At 34.8% G+C, this 22,594-nt stretch overlaps 1 protein-coding gene and 1 long non-coding RNA gene across 2 annotated transcripts; both read right to left on the minus strand.

Annotated features, from left to right (window-relative positions):
• Window positions 1-2,577: 2,577 nt before the first annotated feature.
• On the minus strand, window positions 2,578-8,361 carry LOC130010914 (uncharacterized). The gene is made up of 6 exons (XM_056099127.1): window positions 8,218-8,361; window positions 7,561-7,657; window positions 6,319-7,018; window positions 4,974-5,119; window positions 4,567-4,646; window positions 2,578-4,226 (listed from the first exon to the last, which is right to left on the minus strand). Exons 4-6 carry the CDS (start codon window positions 5,113-5,115, stop codon window positions 3,546-3,548), a joined length of 903 nt encoding a protein of 300 aa, XP_055955102.1. The 5' UTR covers window positions 5,116-5,119; window positions 6,319-7,018; window positions 7,561-7,657; window positions 8,218-8,361; the 3' UTR covers window positions 2,578-3,545.
• Window positions 8,362-8,714: 353 nt separating this feature from the next.
• Window positions 8,715-11,098, minus strand: LOC130010915 (uncharacterized). The gene is made up of 4 exons (XR_008786203.1): window positions 10,933-11,098; window positions 10,248-10,443; window positions 9,723-9,842; window positions 8,715-8,890 (listed from the first exon to the last, which is right to left on the minus strand). It is a non-coding gene; the product is annotated as an uncharacterized LOC130010915 (long non-coding RNA).
• Window positions 11,099-22,594: the final 11,496 nt, after the last annotated feature.

The raw sequence follows: 22,594 nt of genomic DNA on the forward strand, positions 1-22,594 counted from the left end.
GTTCGAAACACCAGGTTTTGTAGTACCAATGACTGGTTGTAAAACCACTTTAGGTTCTACAGGCAAAGCTGGTTAATCAATTATATCACAATGTTCTATATGTTAATATTGCAAAACACCTTGGCTAAAAAGGGCAAGATAGGTGTGTAAATGTATGGAGTCAAAACCAAACGTCAATTCACAGTTAGACTTTGAGGTCAAAAGACAAACAAAGTCAAAGGCACGGTAGGCCTAATAATGTCGGTAAACACCGAAATTATTATTATAAATCACAAGAAGCTTAATTAGGCTCCCCAACAGGCACAGGTTAAACAACCTATTACAATACAATTAATTCCTTACCAGTGAAGGCATATTACAGGACGCTTGAGCCATGTTCCCAAGACTCCAAGAAAACACGTCTGTACACAGTGAGTTGCGAACATAGATATCCTATAAAGACTAGATAGGCAATAAGCTGCTGACTTCCGGTAGAATAGAGTCGCCATATTGGAAGTTGCTACGTTGGTTGTAGTCTGTCAAAACACCGAGTGCATAACATAACCGCATGTTCATTTATTTACAATGCCACGGGCGTTCTCGGGCTTAGTGTAGGCCGTTAAATTGTAATTTAGCCCCTTACAGCTATCATTTGGCCGTAACCAAGGGGTCTAGCCGAGGTTTAGTTTCTTCGATCCACACTCGTCATTGTATTGGACTATTGTAGGCCTAACGTAAACAAGGAAAAGTGGCCGTGGTACTGTTGATGATTCATAATATTTGTGTCTTAGTACAGGCGGTTACCAGCGGTGAAATGTGACACTGGAATCGGGTTTTATTATTTGTATACATTTTCTCGATCATATGAAATAATTCTGCTTTGTGGTCAGTAATCAAAATCATGGTAACAACAGACAGTGTCAGACTGACGCTTGTGCAACCTAGTTCTTATAATAAATGGGCCTATATAATTACTCAGCCCGTTCTATAAAATACTGTGAAAATGTCTCAATGATGATCATGGATAAATATATTGGTAACTGTTTTTAACACAAAGTTAAATTGGAGAATAAAACTTCACAGCCCACCCGATACAACTACAATCAATATAGAAATAGAAAACCTGATCAACACTCAAACAAAATGAAATGAAATGGGATTAATGTTCTACTGCTCTGCTCCAACTGGGCTAATGAAGACAGGTCACTCAAACAAAATCAACAACCAAACTTTCTGGAACCCAGGAGGTAGAAGAAGTAATTTAGAAAAAAATCAAGGAGGATTTTATTTTTTTTTTTTTTAGCAGAAATGAACTTTTCAATACTGGATTGATTCAATAACTATAAAATTACTTAAATTTGTGATAATCATTTTTTTAAACACAATTTATATAATATTATTTTTTATATAATTTGATTAATCATTTTTTATTTAAAGATGCATTATGTAAGAGCTAAATCTGCCTATTGCAGGTCTTTTTCTGGATTCAAATGTAATATAAATTACTATTTAGACATTTACATAACAAGGCCATAATAAACTCTCTAGACCATAGGATGGCTCCGACTTTATGTAGATTAGAACACCGCACCCATTAAATAATAATATCACCTTAGCGGTTGGTGGACAATCGAGTCTTCGCTTATTATCTTGGGAATATATTGATCGACAATCGAGACTACAAGTATGCTATTTCTTCTCAACATTTCCAAAGCTCATAAATGCGCCCTGAATAAAGTAATTTGACTGAAATTTTCAATATATTCATTTTAAATTATCTATTTTTAAACTATTATAGCGAGAATGGCCAGCTCTTTGTATAAATCTTAAATAATGCATCTTTACCAATAATCATGTAAATCATTAAATTTGGATAAATTTAAAGGAGCTAAATCTCTAATCTTTGGCACCTAAAATGGATCATAAAGCACGTATTAATGTAATATGAGTGTATATAAACTGCTTTACATTCATATTTTCAACATTTTAATTGTAACTTCTAATCAGTTATTTTCGTCGAAAATTGAATGCCAATCGCTCATGCCTGGTAAGTCCAGTCTACATCACAAGTAAGATTTGATATTTCTTTTCTGCACTGATGCTTTGCCTCGTTACTCAATACGCCTCATTACAACTGGCACTTGAGAGCATTAGAGTACACGACTCGTGTTTTGATTTTAAAACATTCATTGTGTCTTAAATATTGGATATCAGGAGCCCTTATGTTCATGGCAAGATAATAACATCAATATTGAATGAAATGGACCAATATTAAATTCTAATTCGTGTCTCTTATGTCGAAGATTATGGATAATACTGAGTTAGAGACTTGGCTCCTTTAATAATCTACTTTTGTTTTAACAATCTTTTATTGTAAATCCTATAAATTTTAAAATCCTGCGATGTCACCACCATTGTATATATAAAGGCGTCGCCTGATTATTTAATGTAATCATGTAACAAAGGGTCTTATAACTCATAATGTTATGATGAATAAACCAACTCTCATTTCAACTTAAAATCTGTTTTTTTACCACTGTTAAGTGCTGATTTTTAAATATCTGTTTTAACATGTCAAACAAAGCAAGGAAGGTTGTCTGTTTATATGGGAAGTAACTCTCATTAAGCTATGAATGCTGCATTTGGCTAACCGAAATGTCGACAAAAGTCGACATATGTACTTTAATGGTAATGTTATAAATGTCCACATGGGTCAGTTAAGAGTTAAACAAAATGGACTTGGTTAAAGTGTGTCTGCAGTTATCAAATTGCTTGTGGAGGTTGCCAATGCTGTCTTAGTTTGAAGAAAACCGAGACAACTGATCTAATTAAAGACAAGTTATGGTTTTCAACACCTTCATGATTTTCATAGCCATGGTTTGAGTCAAATAAATCAACAGCAAGACAGTCTGTTAAAACACATGTTTGAGGCCGCAACAAGTTTAATGAAGAGTTCACACGACAAACATCTGTCAACCTGCTTAAAGATGGGTTCCCAGAAAATTATTTATAGGGTGGTTATTTCCAATAAAAGTATGGCAATTTTGGTATATATGGAAGGTAGAGATATCCAATCTTACTAGAAAAATACTGGATTCCCCGAAAAACACTCATGGAGAGTATACAGGATAAAAATGTAAGGGTTCCCCTAATCAACAGCCCGATGATTAAGAATTTCTGCATGCGTGATGTCAAAGGTCACAAGCGAACAGTGGATAATCCGAGAATTTAATTAGGATTCGATAATAGTAAGCGATAAAAGACAACATCGTCTTATGTATTCAATGAATTCACCTCTGACTTCCAAGACGTGACGTTAACATAACCTGGTTTGATCGAATTTTAATAGCAGGGCATTCCTTCGTAATTACAATGTTTGAGAAGGATTTGAAGCATAATTATGACAAATTAATTAGTTTGAATATGTTTTTAGTCCATATATACCATTAAATCACCCAGTTTGTACGCGGGAACCAATCTTTAAGTGCTTTTCTGCAGACATTACTACATACACCAGTTTTCTAGTAAGATTGGGTGCCTCTACTTTCCATATAAAAAATAAAGGCTCATTGTCCTTTAAACAAAATGGACTTTGTTAAAGTGTGTCTGCAGTTATCAAATTGCTTGTGGAGGTTGTGCAGTTTTACAATGTGATGCTGTCTTAGTTTGAAGAAAACTGAGACAACTGATCTAATTAAAGACAAATTATGGTTTTCAACACCTTCATGAGTTTCATAGCCATGGTTTGAGTCAAATAAATCAACAGCAAGACAGTCTGTTAAAACACATGTTTGAAGACGCAACAAGTTTAATGAAGAGTTCACACGACAAACATCTGTCATCCTCCTTAAGTGCTTTTCTGCAGACATCACTACGTACACTAGACTTTGTGATGGGGTCAACAGTCCACCATTTTGCTTGTTCTTCAAAAGATGGAAGACACCACAGTTATCAGAGGGATACCCAGTCAAAGAATCTTTGCAGATTTGACATGACAACTGTGTTGAAAGCTTACGGATGATCCACCCTGAAATGTACACAATGATATTCAGGGTAACCAAAGACAGTTGGTTTTTGCTGTAGCTGTGGTCCAAGAGGTTCCTTGCTTCTACTTCATACAAGTCAAGTTCACCATTACCATCATCATCATTTTCCGATTTCCCTGCATCTGGTGGCAAGTAAGTCGATGTACTGGCTTGCACAAGACTTGTGTCATCCTGGGCGATACAATTCCCTTCTTTGGAAACCTAAAAATATGTATGGCAAAAATTACTCCCAAAACAAAAAAATGTTTTGTAAATTGGCAATATGTATTCAGCACACTGCATGGATGTGCTTATATTTAGATTGATACCTCTTAATACCTCCATGATGTTTTGCTATTCATGTGAATAATTTGTTCATTCAAAATTACATGATGAAAGTAGCAATATATTAACTAAATCTGAGACAAAACACCTGGAAAGATTTTCTGCATTCAAAACCACTATTACAAATGTCTGAACATTTTTTACTTTGAACAAGATTGATTTGAAAACCAACAGCTACCAAGTTCCAATTGCTGTCTCTTGAAAATTTTTTCCTCACCTTCAAAGCACCACAATGGGTAATGATTCTCTTGAAAGAGCTTTCAAAAACTTTTGCAGAGGGATTGTTATTCCAACCACCTGAAAGAAATTTCAAGCAAAATGTAATGCAAGATAAGCCACATACAGCGAGTCACGAGCTCAATTATTATCTTCAAATATAGGATGGTCCTAAACATCCCTGTAAGGCCGATTTGGTGATAACCTCATCCAAGATCTGGTTGATAAAAATAACAACATACATGTACATCAAATATTGGATGAACAAATTGAGTTGTGGCACCTTGATTTTAAAGGAGCTAAACCTTTAACTTATTATCCATAATATTCGAAATTAAAAACACAAATTAGAATTCCATATTGGTCCCATATGCCCTTTAAGCAAAATTACAACAATTTTTTACTTACCACCCCGCCGGATCGCATTGAAAAACAATTCTAAGTGGTCCTGGCTTAATTTGTAGCATAGCAGATATTTCTGATTACCAAGAACTTGGTGTGCTATGGTCAATGTAGATTCAATTGCAATAATTAAACCTTTCCCACACATTGACCTAGGGAGAAAAAAATAAAGTTAATCTAGTACAAATCCATTACAAAATATAATACATGACGTAGAAAAAATAAGACTGTTGAATAATTTTAGTACATGTATAAATTAGAAGAACAAATCCAGATGCAACGAAAATAGATTTTAAAACATACATCAACGTGAAAATTAATGGGTTAAATATTCAAATCTAATTACTGCAATATCCATTTCATATAATAATAATGTTTGATATTTGTGTCTTTTAAAAATTTAAAGGCAAGTAATAATTGGTATGGCAGTAAAATTTACAGATAAAGAATCAACCTATCAGTTTAAAGACATTTTTTTGCCTATCAGACTAAATGTCCACACAACTGTGATATCAAAATTTCATGGGAAAATAGTCTTAAACAAAAAATAATTCTTTAAATAGAAATTAATAAAACATTAGAAACAATTAAAGATGCATTATGTAAGATTTAAATAAAGGGATGGTCGTTCTTGCTATAATAGTTAAAATAAATAGTTAATGAAAAATGAATATATTGAAAATTTCAAATTACTTTATTCTGAGCTAAGTTATAAGTGTTTGAAGTTTTGACAAGATAGAGCGTAGATTGTTTATTATCCTAGCAACGATATTTGACAATCTAGACTATCCATTTTAATGTTAAATTTTTTTAAATGGCTCTAATCTCGGGCATCCGATGCACTAAAGGGTTGATTATGTCATGTGAATAAATGTCTAAATAATAATTTATATAACATTTGAAGCCAAAAGAAAACGTGCAATAGGCAGATTTAGCTCTTGCATAATGCATCTTTAAGAAAAAAATCATTCCTGCACAGAAACAAATTACAACTCTTGAGAAATTTAATACAGAAACATTAACTGTCTAACATTTCAAAGCCCAACTCTCATTATGCTACCTTTTAGTTGTCAAAAGGGGCTGGCCATCGAGCATTGTGATGTTCAGAAGAAATGCCTCTGTATCTTTCAAAAATGACTCAGTAACAGCCAAGTTGCTAGCATTAATGGGGCTTTTGTAGCCCTTACCTCTGGGAGATCTACTGTTCAATATATCAAACAGTCTGTCGATACGCTAAATAATGGATACAAAAATTTCGATATTTAATTGTCATCCTCTAAACAAAATTAAAATATGTTTTCTTTACTATTGTAAATCTAGGCTGATTGGGATAAAAGCTACATATATTTACCTCAATAAACTTTACAGTTGCAAGACAATCCTCAAACCTCCTATCACCAATATCTTTCATGGTACGTAGAGCCTTGGCAACAGATGAAGAGAATAGCTGTGTAGCTAATGACACCTTCATTTTCTGCTTGAAAAACATGATGTGACGAGATGATATCTTATTACCCAATCTAAGACCGTCCTCTTCCTGCACTGTATTGAGCAAACTCAGGTACTGCCAGGAAACTTTACCATCAGATGTAACTAAAGCACCATAGGCCTGAAGCATGTTTCTCAAAAGTTTTATCATATGGCAGACGTCAAAAATTATGCACGTTTTGTGTGGTAGACCAGTAGTAATGTATGTTTGCAAATTATTTCCTGTGAAATCAAAGTTAGCACCAAGCAAAGTACACATGGAAACATTGGTGGCATGGCCATCCATAGTTAATGCATGCACCTGAAAGCCTAATTCATGCAGTTTATCAATGGTATGATGAACCAGTTGCTTCTGGGTCTCAGCTGTCAAGACCTTGGTGAAGAAGTAAGCAATGGGTGCTTTCCATCCACCACTCAGTCCAACTAACATGAAGACAAGAGCTTCTTTAGCTTCCCCATTTTCAGCACCATGACCCATATCTACATAGCCACTATACGTACCATCATGCCAGTTGTAATCTATGTGGCGACGGATAGCCATAGCATCAATCATTAGGCAACAACTGAAAAAATGTAAAAAGTTATCATTATATTGCTAAATACCGAGCTAAACATACAACTTGCTTGAGAATACTCTACAAAAGGTCACACACAAATAAACAAAGTAACTGTATTCCATAGTTATATCTCAGAGTTTAGTTTCAAAAATAAGATATCTACATACTCTTTTACTTTTAAATAAATAAATAGATTTTTCACAATCTTGCTCCAAAAAGGTCCATTTTCCTGGATTCTCTCAATATTGAAAAAATAAATAGTGGACCAACAAATATCACTTGTTTCGGTACAGTTTCTGGAAATTGAATGGTTTTACACATATAGGACCAAAAAAAAGGGTTCTATTTCCTGTAACGGATGGAAAATAGGTAGGGTAGGTAGGTGTTATTTTTTTAAAAAAAACTCATATCTAGATCCATAATAATTATGTTGTGTGCTTTCAAAGATGATGCAGGCAATATGAAAAATTATACTATGAGTCGGTCGGGTTACCAGAAACAAAATATTTTTATTTTTGGCCTAGTGCATAAGAACAATTATCTCATACCTTGTATATTCATCTGGGGACTGTGTTTTTTTTTTTTCTAAGTACCTCCAGCATTGCAACATTCAATCCTGGTGCCGAATCCACACTTTCTATCCAACTAAAAAAGACAAAGCATATTTTCAAAAACATACACACACAAATAAATAAACTTCTATGATAGTACTATATGGACCAGAAACCGAGCAGGAGGTCATCACCACCAGCTTGGAATTGCGACGTCATATCTAATTCATTAAATCGATGCAGAATTGTTCAAAGAGAGAGAGAGAAATAGAGTTTAACGTCCACTCGACACAAACTAGGTCATTTTGGGACTAACATATGGTTTAATTTTATTTCAATAATTCGCTTGCCCGTATGGGTCTTTAGCAGTGGGGGGAAGCTGGAGTTCCCGGAGAAAACCAATGAGGTAATTTTTCGAAGAACAAGCATGCTATTTTCATGTCGATCAGACTTGACTTGAATTGATGGAGCCTTGGGCTTTTTCGAAGAGCTTCACCATAAGAACAACAAGAAGAAAAAGATGATTAGCGCTTGGGGTCCAGTTCCTGGTCCAAAAATTCTAAATTTGGTGAGGTTCTCCATCATTCAAGAAAGGGAGAAAGTAAGGTAAGAAATTGTTCACAATCACAGATATATAATTTCAAATAAAATTACCGTCTCAGAGATCTTGGGTGCGGAAGACAAATCTTGACAGTTTCACGAAGGTAATCATATGCCTTTGGAGAACTCAAGTGTAAAGACAAGGCAAAATCTCTTTGATCACTAGTGTAATCCTTTGACGGTCTCTTGAAAAGCTCACATGGGATATCTGCCAAAGTAAATAATTATAAAATATTGTGCATAAGAATTGAGAACATAATTAGGTATTTCTGTTATTAGATTAGAATTTAAAAATATTATACTCAAAATTCGATGAATCCATTAAAAATCATATGGTTAAAGAATAGATTATGTTGTTTTGTTTTTTTTAAATGAATGTCGGACTGAATGTTTTACTATCATTTGAAGTAATTGAATAGGATCTATAGTACATGTAGGTAACAACAGACCTCATGACAACAGTGATATTAACACTTTGAGACTCAGTAAACAGATATTATTCCAAAGTGCAAAAATAAATACCTCCATATGAATCGAGCTTAGAGCGTAATTCCATATTGATCATATTCTTTTCATATAGATCATGCACCAGAACTTGACAAGTTTGTTTTGATCTTTGCTCTCGTCTCTGGCAATTATGTAACTTCTTTCTGGCAGTTTCAAGCTTTGCCTCCGCTTCCTGCAGTTTCCTTTTCCATTTCATTGGGGAACTGGTATATGAATGATCCTACAGATATATGTACAAACAGAAGTTACTATTAATACAAATATCCAGTAATGAAATATATGTAATGCATAACTTAATGCACATTTTCACAATTCATTATCACTTAAAGCTAACTCGCCAGAAGAGTACTGACATTGAATTTATGCTGATGATTTGGGCCTTACTCTGGGAATGAACGTGGGTTCAAATACCATTATGGGACAAACCCACTTTCAGTAGCGGAATTCCTACTTTATCCAAAAAGTGTAATCCCTATAAATACCATTAGGTCATAATTCACCTTATGCATGTGTGATAAAATCTCATGTATGTAATAATTTATATCATCATTTTTTATGAGTAAATATCAAGCAGATAGTTTAAATGAATAATTTAAAATATACAACACTGGAAACAATTAATGTTACAGATTATCAATTCAATCACAATGAATAACATACATGTAATTCTTGGTCACAACCATTAAAGGCTCAATACCACTCTTGTTGTAACTGAATAATATGCCCCAATCTTTATTCTGGTCAACAAATTGTACTATTTTACAATATTTCAATTAATTGATGATACAAATTTAATCTTAACACACCTAATTTAAAAATTTTGAAAAATTCAACATAATGGTTTGAAACGTCGAACGTAAACCTTTTATGAAACTTCCGATTTAAAAATATTTTCGAACCCTCTGGACTATTAAAATAGGATGTAATGGATAATTTAGACAACAGGTAGGACACTTAAACATCTAGTACTTAGATAGAGATATTATTTATTTTCTGGAGCTTTCAAGCCAGCAAGAGTGTTATTGTCCCTTTAAGAGAAAGATGGAAATTACCTGATTTATTACAATTTTATCTAAGTACTCTACATCATTTGGGTCAACAGCAGATGATTCAATTCCTTCAAGCTTTTCATTGCATGAATTCAGGGTACTCCTTACTTTGGACGTTTTGAGCTAAAAGAGTAAAATAATGATTTATTTATTGATCACAAAATATGATAGAAACTAGAAATACACTGTAAGGAATTTAATCATCTAGGGGCATGAATTACTTATTCAACAAGTCATGCATTAGTGAATCAATTACAACATTACATGCCAATATCGAAAACAGTCGAGATCTTTTGGGACTGGGATAAACCAACATTTCAAGTTTCGTCAAAATCGGACAAGAATTGTGAACTGTAGAGAGTCCACCAAAAAATTGTGGACGGACAGACAGGGGCAACGACAATATTCGTCCACTTGAAAATGTGGGCGTATAAAAAGCGAATAAAATAATATCACATCGACAATGACAGATAATACCCACGGAATAAAACATCTAGAGAGTGAGAGCCAATTTCAGCAAAGTCATACCTGTAAATGAGGAGGCAGATTGAAAATAGTGGGGGCTACTCCTTCTCTCAGGCGAGTTATTTGGCCTGTTCGGTCAAAACAAGCATCTTCAAAATGCTTACTGCACACAAGGCTGTATTTAGACGGTTGTTTCATCCTCTTACAGTTGCGAATCCATACACGCAAAAGATCTGGATTTTTTTCAGCACTTGGAAACCTGACAATTAAAAAAGAAAATTAATTTCACCTTCGGCGACAGCTGTCAAGATCCTCAATTCTTTACTGTTTCATTATTTATTAAAAAATGCGATGGTCAGATCATTATATGAGTCATTTATACTAAAAATGGAGGATTTTCGATTATTGCTGGTACAAAAAAAAAGAAGAAAATCCAAGTCTGACTGAAAGCCATGATCAATCATTGATCGTCTGGCGGTCAGCTTTTGTTTATTGTGAGTTTGTGTCATTTTGAGAGAAGCCTAATTTGCTGTATCATTACAGTACCGGGACTGTACAGCACAGTGGACGCTTACGGCTTGCCCCGGGATCCATTCTCTTGATATAGGCCTATTGTTTATTTTTTTTTTATAAACGTCTCTGTAGTGTATCCGCAGGTTTGTGTGATGATGAGGTCCTCCTTCAAACTTCAACTTCAATGAAATACTCTGTCGCCGTGTCGGCTAATAATAACTTATAATACACTTACTTGTGAAATGTGACGCCTTCCGCTCGGCTCTGTGGATTCTTGTACGTGGTACAATTTATTGCATAGCATTGGGGTCCTTTTGAAGCCATTGCGAAAAAACAAAATACATGAAATCTAACGCTTATGCCCCAATACTTAGTACTTCCTGTTTACATAGACTACAACTTTCAAGATGGCGGCGCGTTGTGACGTTACTGATGATGCGCACTTGGCTTTGTGGCCTATCTAGTCTTTATAGGATATCTATGGTTGCGAAGGCCAACTGAAAGGAATGATTCGTACAGCGCGCCATAATACGTCACCAAATTTTGACGTCATATTACCCCCAACGTTGTATCACGTGACCAACAGTCGTCGCTAGTCGTTTGGCGGACTGTAGACTGGATAACCTGCTCTAATATAGAGCGAAGCTCTAAAGCACCGCGCTTTGAGCAAAGCTCTTTTCCGGTAACACAGGAGCGTAATTGAAAATGTCACCCACAGACTGTTGATTAAAAAAAAATTCAGCCGGAACCGGATACACTGGGCAAAACAGGCAATGCGCATGTCAACTTACGAAATCTCGCCCAAGCGAGATCACGTAACTAACAAAAATAATTCTATCCACCAAATCTCGCCCAAGCGAGATTACGCGCCTCATAGAACTATTTCTATGACGCGTCTAATCAATGACGTCACATATTTTTTACGTCAATGAAAATAATTCTCACACTTTTTTGTTCTTTTTTTAAAAACAAAATTAATGTATAAAATTTTTATCTCAATAAAAACTAAAGTATTTAATATTTTTTGTATCACTTGAGAAAATTAATGATGAATGAAGGTTTTATATTTAACAATAATCAGCTTCGCTCTACTCAGGCAATGCCTGTTACATATTACGTCAGACTCGCTCCTACGTCACTCCTTTTCTGACTTGTATATAGAGACAGGCAAAGCCCTGTATAGAGGGAAAGTTACGACAACTCATTTACAGGCGCCATTTTGGGTCCCAACTATGACGCCATAAAAACTATGACGTCATGGCGTCATATAGCTTTACTTTACCCATAGAACTAGAATACTAACTAAATAGCTACCGGAAAACTTAGAAGAGTAAACTGTGCCCGAGATTTTTTTTAGAGAGCGTGCCGCGCCGCGCCGCTCCGGGAGGGATCATCGTCAGGGTGGGACGGGGTGGAATTGTCCAGTCACGTGACGAACATAGATCTTCCGTTCCTCAACCCATATTATTTCCACAGTCATTGTCATTAATCACAAATTACGGGATGATATACGAAAATGCAGGTTTACTTTGAAATAGTGAAATTGATACTTTTCCATCTACAATCTTCAGATCAAAGGATGCGAGTTCTTACACAGTGCAGCATAATTTGTGCAACAGAAGACATCTCGAATATCGATTGTCGGAAAAAACATTTTCTCGGGGACATTTTTTTTCCGAATACACATTCGGTGCAAGTCTTCAGCCACCAGGAAGTGGTTAATATAGTAATGTTTTATTACGATAGTAGTACATAAAACAAATTGGTTGCCTGAGGTTCTCGGGGTGAAAGTAGCCTCATCGGCTAGAGTCCTCTATTTCACAAACAAAAACAACAATTGCTTCCTTGAAAATTTATCGATCAACCCTTTTCACAGACGTCCAGCTTACCACTTCCCGTCAATGCAGTAAGATAGAATATGTAGTTTTCTCATGGACAATTGGGCGAAAGTTGGGGTTTTCTCAAGGAAAACTGGTCAACGAGTTGGGGAAAAAAGCTCGAAAAGTAATCCAGAAAAAAATCCTGTGTGCGGCCCTCGGAATATGATGGAATATGTTGAATATTATTATGGTTCAAGTGATTATATTTGACCCTGGAATGAAAGTAAGCTCAGAAACAAGTAGATTTTTAGCCCTTCCAACGAGATGGATAGCTCTTGGAAAGGATAGACACTTTTCAGATTACAGCCTGTCCGAGATTGCGTGGCACCCATTTCGTTTGGTGATTAGGACACATAGCGGTTAAACCTGGAACTTCAACTCGAACTATTCAGAGATTTATTAACTCGCTTTTTGCTGTTTTATGATGTGATTTTTTGTTACCTAGGGAGGAGTTGGCCTAATCGCGCCTTCCACTTATTCGTACAACCCTGATGCCAGCGTTACTAGTAAGAATCAGGAGACCGGCGCAACCGGCATATAACGGGGCCCTCAGAGGGCTGTGTTTAAACTACTGAAATACTGAAACACTGAAATCTACTGAAATTTACCGAAAACTAAAATTAAAATACAAAATAAAATATGGTCAATGATGGAGGTAGACTGATTGCGTCTTTTAAAACATTCAAAGCATAATAGGCATCAACAAAATTTTGGAGAAAAAAAAAATGGAAATTTTTTTAATTTTTTTTTTTTTTTTTGGGGGGGGGGGGGCTATTTGTAAAACGAACATCGTAATGACCTTGACCTTCCTTCATCGGCGCTCACTTGGTCCAAAACCGCACACAGAGGACCAGGCTCCGGGTTACCTATTTAGGGTGTTTTCCGGTATTTAGAATGTTTTCCGGTATTTAGTGTTTTTTCGGTGTTTTCCGGTATTCAGTATAAAATGGTGTTTTCCAGTTGTTTTCCGGTTGTTTTCCGCTGTTTTCCGCTGTTTTCCGGTATACAGTATGGCCCCTAATGTGAAATACTAGAAATTGTGAGAATCTGATTCTTGCAATAATTTGACTATACTATTATCTAAATACTGTTTAATTATGAAATTATGCAAGAGCTGAGTCTGCCTTTACTGGTCTTTCTTTGTGCCTTTACATGTTATATAAATTATGAATTAAACATGAATTAACTTACCAAGCCCATAACCAACTCTCAATGTCATTTATCTATCTTTTTAAACTATTACACATATAACGAGAAATGTCAGCTCTTAATATAATCTTACATAAGGCACGTTTAAGTTATTTGGCTGTTTAATTAATCGTTTAATTTTGATAGGTTCACTTTTTAAATTATGAAATTGAAATATTCTGAAACATTCTAAGTAACTATTATAATTATCTTTACAGAAATCAAGAATTTCATCTTCTGTATTGCCTCGTGGTAGTTCTACTGGTCCATCTGTCACATTTGACGCATTGAAAGAATTTACTAAATTAAAAATTCCAAATGGATGGTGTTGTGATTCATCTGATCCTGATAAGATTATCCTTGTTAGATTAGGAGGCTGTCAAATTGTTGCCAGTGTATATAAATCGATGAGTTTTACAGTGCATCTTAATGATTATCTTATACCAAATATTTTTATAGTTTCAACTAGTTCCATAACATCAATTATTAATTATATAGAAACTCTTCATTTTTGTACGGGAATAACATCTCCTGAACTTCAGTCATATTCTGAACTGCAGTCAGAAACATCTAATCATTTTCGTCATGTCAAGTTATTAATGAATTCAACATCTGAAAGTAGTATCAGTTATGCAAGCTCTGTGCGTTCTAAACAATGTTTAGGAATCTCCAATCATAACAATAAAATACCTAGTACTTTTCTTTGTACAAACTGTCGACAGGTCAAAAGAAATATAATTAGACGACATGAGCGTGTAACTGGAACCCATTCATTTAAAATAGTTTCATCCAAAACACCATTACAACGTGTCAGTAAGGGAATAGTGACTAGAGCTCTTAAAGAATCGCGAAAACAACTAAAGAAAGTTAATAAACAGCTAAAATAAATTAAAAAACAACTTGCCAAGGAATGTATTCCCATTGAAAGAGACGTGCACAAATCTCTGTTCAGTATAATGGATAGCAGCTCTGTGACTGAACCTTTCGTAAAACTTTTTTGGAATGAACAGAAAAGCGCCTTTTCTAAGAAAAACAGAGGGCACAGCTGGCACCCAATGATGATCAGACTGGCCATTCTTCTACATTCTTAAAGTCCATCTACCTATGGATCTTTACGAGAATGTGGAATTTTAATATTTCCAGGAGAATCAACTCTCTTGATTTTACAAACTTCATTAAACCTCAACCAGGATTTCATCCAGATGTTCTGAAAGAAATAAAGGAAGCAGCTGATCAATTAAAAGAGGAGCAGAGATGGGTTGTCTTGCTTATGGTTGAGATGTGCATTAAATCTGATTTGGTTTTTGATAGACAGACAGGAAATGTTATTGGTTTCATTAACAAGTAAGTGATATTAGGTATTAAAGGACAATGCAGCAAAAAGGTTAATTTGGCAGTATATTGCTTTCTGCTCAGTCCTTTTGAATAATGAATTAACTCAGATGTGCAGATATGCTTGGATACGTTTCGATACGATCAACATGATTGCTACAACTGACCTCAATGTATGATAGGATCTGATAGCATCCCCACAATTACTTCACAATTAAAACCACGTAGCATGAATTGTGATAGTGGGAACCTACTAGCATAAGCGGTATCAAATGACGAGCAGTCTTCTAAATTCTAAACAGTCTGTGTTAACTGTTTATCCCCTAAGTAATTCAGGAATATATGCCTACCTACCTGAATATGAAGATTTTTAAATCTATCGGTGATATGAAACTGGTATGATCTATAAAGCTATAACGTCACTTCCATTCTTCCGAGTTTGAATATTTTAACTTATACTTTTTTTCTATTTTATAGTGTTGATTAAAATCAAGAAGGTAATTTTAAAAAGAATGTTGCAACACATTGTTTGGTATTTATGGATGTTGGTATCAACAGTAGCATCAAATATACCATCGGATGGTTTCCAAATAAAACTGCAACTGCCAGCAATCTTTATCCAATTTTTTTGGAATCTGTAGGACATCTAGAAACTGTTTGCAATCTAAAGGTTAGTAACAAAGCATGATAAATGGATTAGTCAAAGGTGTTTCGCACCTTCAGCACTTCACCTCCCGTGCACCCCAATCGTTGGTTTCTGAATCAGACCTTGTTACTGTGAATATTGGAAAAGGTTCATTATTAAATTGAGAAGTTGCGGAATTTATGATGGAGAATTGATGGAAATTTTCGATCAGATTGGTGAGTTACGCTGACGGGAAATTTGCTGATGAATCAATATTTAGTTTCTTATACATCTCGTAAAAAAAATTAAATTGTTATATTTTTTTTAGGTTATTGCTCTTATATCTGACAAGACCTCCTCAAATATGAGATTTATATTTCTTCATGGACCAGATGTTCATAAAACAACCAACTTATTTGCTCCTGAAAAAGAAATATATTTCTTTTTTGATGCTCCTCATCTTCTCAAAACTGTAAGAAATAACTTAGCTGCCTCTGGTAGTAATCGGAACAGTCGATTATTGTGGGTAAGTCAATTTTCACATAAATTTCCTCTGGACCTAAAAGTTTCCATCTCTCAAGGGGACAATCCATGAAAGACTTAGAGACAACATAAAAATCAGAATAGGTTTAAAGACAAAGTTTATTAATTTTGGCCATTTGAAGTTTACACTTAGTGATAAATCAGTTGGTAGACATATTCTACAATCACTCTTTAAATTTTATTTGCAGAAGAACAACCAAAATCTTTTATGGAAACATGTGCCAGATGTATATGAAAGAGATATGGCTCATGAGTTGAGCAAGGTTACAAAACTTACAATCACATTCATTTAACATCATTTTCTGTTATGAAAGTGAATTTTGCTGCCCAGGTAAATATATATATATTACTAAACTTTTAATGTGAAGATGCCTTCTGATATCCAGTAAAATTTTACTCATCTATGGATCAGAGGCTTTTATGCATTAGGAAATTTGATTGTTCACTATTTGTCAACAAATTGATTTTGTGTTGGGCGTGGGGGCATGATTCATGAGAGGTACTTGAATTTAAATACACTTCATTTTAGTCAAAATAGAAATTGTTATAATACTAATACCATAATTTATTATTCCATCATAAATATTTGCAGGTCTTTAGTCGTTCTGTTGGCAAGGTGATCGAAGAATTTGGTGGAGAAGAGGCCCAGGAAACTGTTAAGTTTATTCTGTTAATTGATCGTTTCTTTGGTTGTTTGAATGTAAGATCAAAGTTTGAAGGACAGAGAAAAAGAAAAACAGATCTAATGCCATACGAAAGTATTGATGATCCCAGGTTCAAGGTGAGTTACGTACCAGTATTTATATTCATGTTTTCTAGTAAATGAAGAGAATCAGAAACATTGATTAAGTACTAAACCACCTCAAAATATTAGAACATGTTCGTCATTGGCATTATTAAAGAAAAATTTGAAAACATACTTATTCTTTGAGGCTTTTCCACATTAATACATCATTTATTTAATTTATACATAACATGACAATAATGATAAATATATATAGAAAATGACCGATTGGTATTTTATATCATTTCTAGTAAATGAAAATAATTGGAAACATTTGATTAAATACTAGATATACTTGACTGATTTTTATTTTATGTAGTTTCTTATTGATGACTTCTTGGGATAACTAGAAGACTGGAAAAAGCAGGTCAATGATCGAGCAGAATTTAGTAAAATTGAAAAGTCCAAAATGTTCCTAACTCACCAAACCTACAAGGGATTAGTAATTACAGGTATGTATTTTGGATTTTCATCATTGTCAAGCCTATTATTATATTAGAAGTCACAGGTTTTACAGGGTATGTGTCTAGTCAAGTGGGTTAATTAAAGATACATTATGGAATATTATGGAAGAATTGACTGTTCTCGCTATAATAGTTAAAACATACATAACGTAGGTAGAATATGTTGAAAATTTCAATTAAATTGCTCCACTCTGCATGACATATCCAGTGTTTAAAATGTATGTAATTTTAATAAACCCATAAAAGATTTTTACACCAGCTACATGTATATTAAATGTTTTCTTTTTTTTTCTATAGTTAAATCAATTGTGGAAGCAACGAAGTTTCTCCTTAAGAATGGGGTCAGTTTTGTTTTGACAAATAAATTTTGTCAAGACCCATTCGAAGAACATATTGGCAGACATAGGGCCCTGGGAAGGCGAAATGATAACCCAACAGTCTATGAATTTATATTTATAGTAAATTGAAGGGACATATTTGTATATATTGATTTAATTAAAAAAAACTACCATTGAACGCTTTTACGTCCCATTTTATGAAATTAATTGAATCCATTTTTAAGACAATATTTAAAGGACAATATTGGTGTCAGTCATTATAAAATATGTGATAGAGTTCGTTAAATACATCCCATATATAATTTTAACACAGAGATCATTGCTACGGGAGATGTGTAACAAGCACGTGAAGAAAAGGGAAGTGACGTCAAACATGACAAACACGAGTTGTCCTCCTATATAGCTGGCTGAAGTTAAGAGCGATAACAGACAAACGATCGAATTTCATTTCACTGATAATTCCGTTGAAGTTGAAAAGTTATTATATGGGACGGTGAGAGGGTATCTCACAATTCAAAAATAGAATTGGCTGTCACTAGATAAGGGACACGAGAAAAATAGAAAACTCCCGTTTTTATTCATTCTGTTCTTAATAAAAAAGGGTAATGCACGGACTTTTTCTAATTTGTTCGTTATCTTTTATCTACTGACAGCCAATTCTTTTTTTTAATTGTCAGATATACTCTCATCGTCTCGTATAACAACTTTTCATTTTCAACTGAATTATCAGTGAAATGAAATTCGATCGTTTGTATGTTATCGCTCGTTACTTCAGCCAGTTATATAGAAGGACAACTCTTGTTTGTCATGTTTGACGTCACTTCCCGTTTCTTCACGTGTTTGTTACACGTCTCCCGTAGCAATGATCTCTGTGTTAAAATTATATTTGGAATGTATTTAACCAGTTCTATCACATATGTAATAATGACTGACACCAATATTGTCCTTTAAGAGCCACTTGGCTCCCAACTGTCAACCATTTGCATTGGACTATCTGTCAGCCCATCTGCGTGTTAATAATTCTTAACATTCTTAGAGGTGACACTGTTGATTATTCTTTGATCTTTTTTAAATTCTCAGAGGTGACACTGTCGATTATTCTTTGATCTTTTTTAAATTAATGTATGTTGTCTGAAGAAATGTACATTTCATAGATTAGTAAGAATTTTTAATTTAATTTCCAGTTACCAGGAAAATAAACTTCGCCTTCAGCGCTCTCTCTCTCCAACTTCATCCACATGGGAACATCAGGACAAGGAAAGCAGCAATTGATCTTGATAAAACACCTTTGAAAAAGAGAAGACAAACGACCCAGAAATAATTTCTATCTGTCTGTCCGTATGCCTGCCTGTCTGTTTTATTGAATTGGTAACTTCACAAAATGAATTATTGCTGATCAAATGTAATTTCTCAAAAGTCAAGATGCTGTTATGTAATAGAGCGAACTCTGTTTGCAGGTTAAGCGGAGCGATAAGCAATTTGATTGGTCGGGACTTTGGAGCTCGATAACTTTGATTCTAATTGAGTGAGAGTGGTGAAACTGCTCGTATAGTTTCATTACATCATTATCTTAACAAGGTTCGATGCTGAGCATTTTCTGCTTAGGCAAAGTTAAGACTTCGATCTGATTGTTCAAGACTTTGGAACACAATATCTCCTTCTAATTGAGGTAGAATGTTCAAATTTGGTGCAGGTGTTTATTAGGCGAATGCCTTGACAGAGTTCGATCATGCGCATTTTCCACTAAGTTCGATGATGAGAATTTTCTACTTAGACTTAGTAGCGATAAGCAACTCAATGAAACTGAGTGTATAGTTTCACTACCAGATACTTCAAAACCTTGACCGAGTCTTGATTGATAAAGACTTTGGAATACAACAACTCTCCTTCAAATTGAGGTAGAATTTCAAATTTGGTGTACATTGTAGGTGTTTATTAGGTGAATGCCTTGAAGGTTTGATCATGTATATTCTCCAATAAGTTCGATGATGAGAATTTTCTGCTTAGACTAAGTAGCGATAAGCAACGCGATGAAACTTAGTGTATAGTTTCACTTCCAGGTACTTCAAATCCTTGACTGAGTTCAATCGTGAACATCTTCTGCTTAGACTAAGTATAAATGATTGGTTTGATTGCTCAATACATTTTAAAAAGATAAATATGCAATTAAAGATATATTATGGAAGATTAGACAAAGAGCTGACAGTTCTCACTATAACAGTTAAGTAATAGATAATGTAACAGGAATATTCTAAAAATTTCAGTCAAATTACTTCACACTAAGCCAAGAAATACTCATTTTAAAAACCTTGTTGATTGTCATAGGCTCATAGGCAGATTTAGCTCTTGCATAATGTATGTTTAGTAAATAGTATGTGTCATCTATTTATTTTAAGATGTCGGTGGGGGCACTATTAAAATGGGTTCGTCCGTCTGTCTGTTTGTCCGTCACACATTTTGGGACACAATAACTCTCTTTCTAATTGAACTAGAATGATCAAACTTGGTGTAGGTGTTTATTAGGTCAATGCCTTGATGGAGTTCGAAGATGAGCATTTTCTGCTTAGGGTAAGCAGAGCTAAGCAATTTGATTGGTTGATGCTTTGGGACACGGTAACTTTAGTTCTATTTAAAGTAGCTAAGTCTCTAACTCAATATCATCCAAAATCTTCGACATTGAAAACACGATTTATTTGTCGGTTTAAATCAACATTGATGTTGTGATCTTACCGGGAAAAGATGGCCTTCTGATATCCAATATTTAAGACAAAATAAACATTTTACAATTTGTACACGAATCGTGTACCATAATGCGTTTCAGCGCTATGTGTAATAAGGGACTCGAAAAACGAGGCTAGGCATATTCCACAAGTCATGTCAAACGGTGACGCTATATTCTTATCTGGAGAGCATGCCAAATAAATACTATCGGCGTAGACTGGAATAACCAGAAGCTAGAGATTCCAATTCGATTGAGAATACTGGCGTATGTTACCGAACCTAACTGATTAAAAATTACAGTAAAAACAGAAACGATTTTATATACATTCATATTAGATTATTGTATGTGTTGCGACCCATTTGTGTCAATTTCTAGGTCCCAAATATTAGCGACTTTACTCCTTCAAGTGAGAGTGATGAAACTTGGTGTATAGTTTTATTACATCAATACCTTGACTAAGTTTGACAATGAGCTTTTTCTGCTCAGGGTAAGCAGAGCGATAAGCAATTTAATTGGCCGAGACTTTGGAACACAATAACTCTCTTTCTAATTAAGCTAGAATGTTCAAACTTGGTGTAGGTGTTTATTAGGTCAATGCCTTGATGGAGTTCGATAATGGGCATTTTCTGCTCAGGGTAAGCAGAGTTGATTGGTCGAGACCTTGGAACACAATAACTCATTCTAATTGAGTTAGAATGTTCACACTTGGCGTAGGTGTCAATTAGGTGAATGCCTTGATGGAGTTTGAAGATGGGAATTTTCTGCTTAGGGTAAGCAGAGATAAGCAGTTTGATTGTGTGATGCTTTGGGACACGATAACTTTAATTTTAATTAAGTGAACGTGAGGACACTTGGTGTATAGCGTTATTATATCAATTCAATACCTTGACTAAGTTCGATAATGAACATTTTTTGCTGAGGGTAAGCAGATTGATAAGCAATTTGATTGGTCTAGACTTTGGAACACCATAACTCTACTTCTAATTGCGGTAGAATGTTCAAACTTGGCGTAGGTGTCTATTAGGTGAATGTTTAAACTTGATGTAGATGTTCATTAGGTGAATGTCTTGACTGAGTTCAATGATTAACATTTCGAGCTGAAGCCAAGCAGAGCTAATTGATTTCATTTGTCGATGGTTTGGGACAAGATAATCTTGATTCTATCTGATAGAGAGTGATGAAACTTAGTGAAAAAAATAAATAAGCGATTAATATGTGTCATCTATTTATTTTGCAATTTCGGCGGGGACATCAGCCTCACTGTTGGCTTGTTCTAATAGCTTTATTACATCAATACCTTGACTAAGTTCGATAATGAACATTTTCTGTTGAGGGTAAGCAGAGCCTTTGGAACACAATAACTATCCTTCTAATTGAGGTAGAATGTTCGAAATTGGTGTAGGCTTTATTAATAGCTTTATTACATCAATACCTTGACTAAGTTCGATAATGAACATTTTCTGTTGAGGGTAAGCAGAATATAGATTCATTATATCATTATCTTGACAAAGTTCGATGGTGAGAATTTTCTGGTCAAGACTTTGGAACATAACAACTCTGCTTTTAATTGAAGTAGAATGTTTAAACTTGATGTAGATGTTTATTAGGCGAATGTCTTGACTGAGTTCAATGATTAACATTTCGTGCTGAAGCTAAGCAGAGCTAATCGATTTTATTGGTCGATGCTTTGGGTCGTTCGGATGGGACGAAAAAACCGAGGTCCCGCGTACACATTGGCGTGCACGTAAAAGACCCCTTGGCAGTTGGAATTCGATATAAGAGTAGGCCGTAGCGCCGCTGCCCGGGCAAAATTTCCCTCATAGCACACTGTATGGCGTATGCCCGTCTTCATTAGCCCAGGTTAGGAGCAGAACAGTAGGACGTTAAACCCCATTTCATTTCATTTCATTTCGATGCTTTGGGACAAGATAATCTTGATTCCATCTGATCGAGCGTGATGAAACTTAGTGTATAGTTTGATTGCTTGATACTTTTGAAAAAAATAAATGTGCGATTAATTA

Source organism: Patella vulgata, chromosome 2, assembly GCF_932274485.2.
Source record: "Patella vulgata chromosome 2, xgPatVulg1.2, whole genome shotgun sequence".
NCBI classification, from domain to species: Eukaryota; Metazoa; Mollusca; class Gastropoda; family Patellidae; genus Patella; species Patella vulgata.

Excerpts from the sequence above, each read along its gene's own strand:
- LOC130010914 (XM_056099127.1), bottom strand. The coding sequence starts at position 5,115 with ATGTGTGGGAAAGGTTTAATTATTGCAATTGAATCTACATTGACCATA. Across the intron at positions 4,647-4,973 it reads CAATGCGATCCGGCGGGGTG|GTGGTTGGAATAACAATCCC; the intron begins GTAAGTAAAAAA and ends AATTTCTTTCAG. Across the intron at positions 4,227-4,566 it reads CCCATTGTGGTGCTTTGAAG|GTTTCCAAAGAAGGGAATTG; the intron begins GTGAGGAAAAAA and ends ACATATTTTTAG.